The 6,586-nt window shown below is 50.0% G+C and overlaps 1 protein-coding gene across 1 annotated transcript in view; it reads right to left on the bottom strand.

Moving 5' to 3' along the window:
- The window catches only part of LOC104081855 (protein-arginine deiminase type-1-like), a 7,733-nt gene extending 1,189 nt beyond the window's left edge, over window positions 1-6,544 (bottom strand). The window contains exons 1-9 of the mRNA XM_009584743.1: window positions 6,453-6,544; window positions 4,407-4,581; window positions 3,867-3,936; window positions 2,463-2,524; window positions 1,593-1,710; window positions 1,343-1,468; window positions 539-714; window positions 350-453; window positions 1-48 (exon numbers count right to left, since the gene is read on the bottom strand). The exon at window positions 1-48 is cut by the window's left edge and continues 91 nt beyond it. Coding sequence (XP_009583038.1) covers window positions 1-48; window positions 350-453; window positions 539-714; window positions 1,343-1,468; window positions 1,593-1,710; window positions 2,463-2,524; window positions 3,867-3,936; window positions 4,407-4,581; window positions 6,453-6,544 — 971 coding nt within the window. The remainder of the gene's footprint in view (window positions 49-349; window positions 454-538; window positions 715-1,342; window positions 1,469-1,592; window positions 1,711-2,462; window positions 2,525-3,866; window positions 3,937-4,406; window positions 4,582-6,452) is intronic.
- Window positions 6,545-6,586: the final 42 nt, after the last annotated feature.

The raw sequence follows: 6,586 nt of genomic DNA on the forward strand, positions 1-6,586 counted from the left end.
TGGAGTCTGAGCTCCCCTGGATGCTGGATGGAGAGGAAGGAGCGAACACTGCAAGGGGGGATCACGAGAAGCCCACCCCAACCCCGACCGTGCAGCCCATTTCTCATTCCTAAATGCACTGGGTAATAGTCCTGCGTGAGGTTAGCTCCTGGAGGGGGTCCTCCAGCTTTCTCCTTGGAGTTGCAATGAGTGCAGCAGTGCCAGCGGGCTCCCTACCCAAAAATTAGGCTCAGTATAGCATGCATAAAGCCTGGCTCACCCCACAGCTGCTATGCAGCAAGAAGGGTCAAAAGAGCCTCCTTGGAGAATCCCCCAAGGTAGGAGAGCAATGGAGTGACTTCCCTCCTACCTGCAGACAAAAACCTCCATAGGCTGCTGGGTGTTGGGCGTCATTATCCAGGGTGCCACGCGGAAAACCACTGTGTCCGTGAAAATCGGGGTGCCCGGTGAATTCTGGGAGGGGCGAAAATGCCAGAGAGCAGTGGTTAAAAACCCCACTGTTGGGGGACTTTGCAGGGAAGGGGCAAACCCCACGTACCTTATGGGGGACCTCCAGCAAGCTGGCGCTCAAGGAAACCAATCCGGAGAAGCCCACATCGGGGAAAGCCAACCCTTCAACGTAGAAGGTGTTTTCTCCACCACCGACATGGTCCAGCACATAGGAGAGCTTGTCCGGCCCCAACACGGGTTTGTAGTGGGGGTGTGAGTCATTCCCTGGAGAAACACCTAAATACCCAACCCAAGACAGGGTGACCAACCTGTCGACTGGGCTGGAAGGAGGCACCAGCAAGGAGGTGGCTGATGCCAGCGTGGTTTGCAGAGGAGCGGGTGTGCCTCCTCTTCTCTGGGGAACACACTTGATCTTCCTCATACAAAGAGGACTCTATACCCTCAGGTCCAACCCTTTCAAGGTGCGTGGCTCCAGTTAAGCATCTAATGATATACTTGGGTTCCCTGACCTGATTTTTGGCGGGGAGCTGCTGGGGATCCAGCTGCCAGGGCATTCAAAGGCAAAACGTGCTGCCCAACAAGATGGGCTGCTTTGGTGGTTGGGTCATCGCCCGCGCCGAAAATGTGCCGGGAGCCACATGGGGGTTATCTGCCCCGTGGGAATGTCAAAGTTTCAGGCAACCCTGCTGAGAAAAGCCTTTTTTTATCCTTTTTCCCTTGATTTTTTCCATATAACCCCATCTTCTACAACAGCAGAAGAGCTTCGGGGATAAATGAGTGTTTCCAGCAATCGAAGGTGCCCAGCCCTTAGCCATGGTGAACAAAAAAAATTAGGGTTCGCCCACCTCGGGATCATGCACGGGTATCTGGGAAGGAAGGAAGAAATACTCACGGATAGCATGGAAAACCCGCACTTTATCCGCGTCCGTCTCGGGGACGTGCAGGATCACCTGGTACTCAGCAAAGATAGCGCTGGGACCTTGAGTCCGCAGCAGCATGACGGACATGTCCTGAAGGTCTACAGGGGAGAGGGGCGGGAAGACGGAGAGAGAGGACATGGAGAGAGGAGACGGAGGTGTTGCAAGTGGGAAACACCTCGGTGAGACCTTTTGGGTCCCCTCACGCTGCAAATGACACCCTACCTGCAGTGGTCCGTACGTCCACCTGACCGCTGTCCGTCCCCCCCGCCCCGGGGCTGTCCCGGTCGCAGTTGACCAGCAGCACGGCACCTTGCCCATCCGGACCCCACGTCCACTTGGCCTGCAGGAGAAGCACCCAAAGGGGATAGAAGCAAGATTTCCCCCATCCCAGCCTCCTTCCGGACTGGGGAAAACCCCACAGCCATGACCATGCTCAGAGGACATCCCACAACATGCAGTCAAGGCTGGTGGGGAGACAGCAGCGATGCTTTCAAGCCAATAAATTTTCTAACCTTAGCTACTAGCAGGGCCAGCAAAGACTATTTCAAACAGATCTTATCTTCTAACGAGCCAGAGAGTATCTGCCAGGCCTCATCTGGACAACACTACGCCATTTCTAGAAATGCATCTCATCTTGATGCACAATTTGTGCTGCTGATTGGGCTGCAGCTAATTACCCAGGTGTAAGTGCTTGGGCATATGCAGATTTGTTGCCAAAGGGGTAAATCTCTTGCTGTTTGCTAAACTTGCAGCTGACTTGCAGCTGACTCATTTAGTGGCATGTTTCAAGTCCAAAAAGGAAAAAAAAAAAAAAAAGGAAAAAAAAAAAGCAGAGTGTTTTCTCCTACGTGATCCTCGGGGCTGGACTGGAGAGGTAGGAATAAGAAAATAAAGAATAAGAATATAAGAATAAGAAAAGAAAGTCTTTTCCTCCTCAATTAGTGGGTTGAGAATTTGCCAGGTTATTTGCCCTCAGACCAGCGACACCACCCAAGTCCCTCTCCCTCCTGGAGATTTTCAGGGAAGAGATTCCAAACAGGTACACCCTGCGTTGACCCTCCATACCTTGCCTACAGCAAAGCTTCTCATTACCTTGTCCTTCCCTTTGCTCTTCACTCTGCCATTACGGCTCAAGTCCACGTCCAGGGATACTTCTGAAACATCAAGAGAGAAGGAAGCCACTGGCAGGGGAACGAGCTCTCGGTGGCATTTTGGGCTCATCCTTGGCACTAGCCATGAGTCATCCAACACCAACCCCGCCTTCACACCGCTAAGCTGCTCCAGACCCAACATCTCCAACAAAATGCCGATACAAAAGCCAACCCGATGGCTTTTTCATGACTTTCCCCCCTTCAGCCTCCAGCTACCTTCTCCCGTCTTGGTTCCCCCAGCAGGGATGTACCCACTTCATGGCATATTTTGTGTTTTCACCAATTTTGTATTGACTGTAGCATTTTTCATGAAGCTGAAACACAGTGGAGGCATGAAAGTGTTCTCACCATGGGTGAGTGGGCACCTAAATAATTACTAGGCTTGATGCAATGTTTGAGAAGGACTTTCCCTTACAGAGCTTTTCCCGGCCCAAATCTCTGCCTCTGCTGCAATAAAGTGGAGGTTTACCAGTGACCTCATCTAAGCCCTACCTAAATCTGTGTTAAGCTTATCTTAATACAGAAACTCCTCTGAATCGGATATACGGCTTGGGGAAAACATAGGCACTGAAGCAGAGATTGTCCTTCTCCTTGATGCAGAGAGGAGGACACGGAGAAGCTGGAAATGAAGCTCTAAATCTAAGCAAGTGAAGAGCATTTGTAAGGCAAAAGCCCTGCGGACAGCGGTGGCCGCAGATGGCTCCAGCAGAGCCCATCAGTCATGGGTCGTGGGAAACCATCAGCCTCTTCAGGTGCAATTTTGGCAGGCATATGCATGACTTAAGGACACAGGTCTGACTGTCATGTGAACATTTTAGAAAATCCCAAATTTAGGGTAATTAATCCATGCAAGTGGAAGGTTCTGCATCCAGACTGGTTGTCTAGACTCCCTTTGTAGTCAGCAGAGGAAAATAGGCATTTCAAGGGAATGATTCATCTCATCCTAAACTTCTAAAATAGGTCAGACAACTACATTTTGGTGCCTATTCCTCCCCACTAGCTGCAACGGAGGTTGAGGAGGGGGACACCAGCCAAAGTTGGGTGAGATGGTCTCCTTTGAATCTTCTTCCGCCAATGGTCTTGGCAAGCGGAGAAGGATGCTCAGTGTGTGCGTTGGGTGGGGACACGGCCCAGCCTGTGTCTTTTTTGCACCATATAAGGCAGCATAATAACATTTTAATTATTTCCCTCTTGCTTGTCAGCATCAGTCAACACCCAAACCTTCATTGCACATTGCAGATGGGCAGCCCGCGCCCCCCACTTAACTCCCGTCCCATGAACCCAACTAGATCCTGGCATCAGAAAGGGTTGGCCGGGTTTGAACAAGCGTTGCTGTAATACCTACCTACGCAGGTGAGATACAACCAAGCCACCGAAAGCTCATTGCCTTCCCGTCCGTAGTATGAAATCTTAACCTGCGAAGACATCACCAGATAATGACCTAAGTCCCATGTCCCGTCATGCTGAGTAGGTCTTTCCACTCATTGGGTTGACCAACCAACGCTATACAACAAGCTCTTGGAGGGTTCATCCAAGCCATTCTCCATTAATCATAGTTCAGCCGAACCATTTTTGCCTGCTTCAGCGCAAAAACAGGCACAGAAAAAGCCAAGGTTGGAGTGTTTTTGCTGATTCCACGGAGTTTCTGACACCAGCTTTCGTAATCACTGCTATCTCAGATTTAGGGCACAAAATGTGATCTCCTTCTCCTTCTTAGTTTCATTTTTCTTACATGATAATTACACAATTCTCTTTGATTTTTTTCCATGGAAATGAGTCTGATGTCAGCACTACCTAGAAATGCTCAAGCATGCCCATAATCCTCCCTTCTTTCCTGGAAATTTTGACTTATTTTTCCAGCTTTGGTGCATAAAAAGCAACTAACCTTGTTGTCATTGACAGTCCTGCTGACGACATCAATGGTCACTATAACCTCTATATCAGGATCCAGGGGCCAAGTGGAATTAATCATGGGTTTTGTCATGGGGCTGTGGATGATGTGGACCGTAACTGCAGAGGTGGCATGGACATCAAATGACGTGGCACCTTGGGGGGTAGATCTGAAACAGACAGCAGCGTTGGGTTATAGACCAAGTTGTCCCTCCTGTTCTCCTCTGTGGAGCCAAATACTTGAACCTGGAATGAAAATCCAGCCTTAACTGGGTGGAAAGGACTCAGAAACCATCTTTGGGTGATGAAATGAGTCGTCTGAATTTTATATGTATTATCTCTGTGGCGGTGTTGAGCAAGAAGAGCTCCCACTGGAGCTTCGGCACGTCCATACGTGGTTAAGCCTAGATTGCAAATCGCTGAAGTTTGGGCATCCAACCTCCCTCCACAACAGCAAGAAAACACCCAAAATTTCAGTATCCCACAACAAAACCCCAACAAAGAGCCAGGACAATTTTTGATACCAACCATCCAGGGAGATGGTTATCGTGGGACCATACCCTGACCCAAGAGATGCCCAAACTGGAGCAGAGCCTGAATCCGAGCGTGGAGAACTTGCACCCCACCTGCATGACATCCCTCGCCTTTGAAGTGCTGCCTACCTGCTCATTACAGCCCCAGCACCTCCATCCCAGGAGCACGAGTGCTCCAACCTGTCTGCTGTCGGGAGCCAGCCTCCCCAGCCGCACGCAAAAAGGGACAGGGTGGTAAATTTTAACAGTGAGAACAAAAAAAAAACACCACAGAGCAGAGATTTATTCCTCGTGTTGCTCTTGGCATGGCATCCCTGGTGCCTGCAGCAGCTTGTAAGGGGAGCTTAAAGCATCATCTCGCTTGACACTCCTCATATTTAACATCATGCAATGTCGTAAATCCACCTGCACGCTGTTGCACGCCATGACTTCTCAAATTTGGGTCTATTTGCCTTGATTTTACAACCCTCACACCTCAGCATTGCCACCGGATTCTCACTGTGCTCCATTTTCTGCCCCAAAACAGCCCAAACCACAGTCAAAGCTTGATGCATCCATCACTGAGTTCCCCCCAGCCAGTGCTCTCCAGGAACAAAATGATCCCTTTTTTTTAGTCGAAAGAGCATCCGTTGCCTGCTTTTTTGGACCAAAGCTCAAATTTGCTACCAAGGAGCCAAATCAGCCGATTTTGGGCTTGGGCTCCATGTTTAAATGGGACTGAGCTTGCTTTGAGTCCAAATCCAGGAAAAAAAAAATTGCCAATAATAGGTTTTATATAGTCCCATCTGGCTGAGAGGAAAAATAATACTTTTTTAGGGCAGCTAAAGCTCAATCCAAAGCCCTTCGGGGGGACGATGGCACATCCTGGCCTGGCTCCAACACACAACCCCAATAATTGCCCTGGATGCAATGCCGACCAGCTTGTCCTGTAGTCTCTATTATTATAAACGTGATTTATTAAATTATGACAATGTAACAGCAGGGTAAATACAGCCTCGTATCTGGCCGGTAAAGCAACCCCCATATTTAATGCTGGAAAAATCTCTTTTTGTGAAATCGCCCATGCAAACCTGCTGGTGGATTTTTTCTGCCTGAGCCACGCATTTTATTCTTTCCCTCATTTTAGCTCTGGCCAAGGTGCTCGTCTTGAATTGCTCTTGCCTAATGTTTTCACAGCCAGAAATAGATCCCGCTCAGCCGGGGTGTGCATGGGCTTTGCCTGCAAGTCGTCATGGCTCGGCTACGCTTTGACGCCTCTGGCGTTTGCCAGAGCCGACGTCCCTCCTTTGGGCACGGCTCCCTGTGGGAGCCAGCAGGACGTGTCCCCCATGCACCAAAAAAGCTTGCCAAATCCTTGGATGAACTCATGATGCGGGCTCAAAATGAGCTCTGATTTTCCCCCTAGCACCCATTTCTCCTCCAAACGAAGAGCAAAAACACCATCGGGCTCTCCCAAAACCCATCAGCCCTATGGAAAACAATGGGGATACCCCGATCCCAAGCCTTACCGGCGCATATCAAGGAAGACCTCGGTACCCAACACGCAGACACCGTAGCTGGCGTGGCTGGTGGACATCTGCACGACGTAACGTTGGGGCATGATGTGCCGGGGACGGCGGCCGCATGTGAAGGAAGCTGCTGT

The sequence above is a fragment of the Fulmarus glacialis genome, unplaced genomic scaffold (genome assembly GCF_000690835.1).
Source record: "Fulmarus glacialis isolate BGI_N327 unplaced genomic scaffold, ASM69083v1 scaffold33650, whole genome shotgun sequence".
Taxonomy (NCBI): Eukaryota; Metazoa; Chordata; class Aves; order Procellariiformes; family Procellariidae; genus Fulmarus; species Fulmarus glacialis.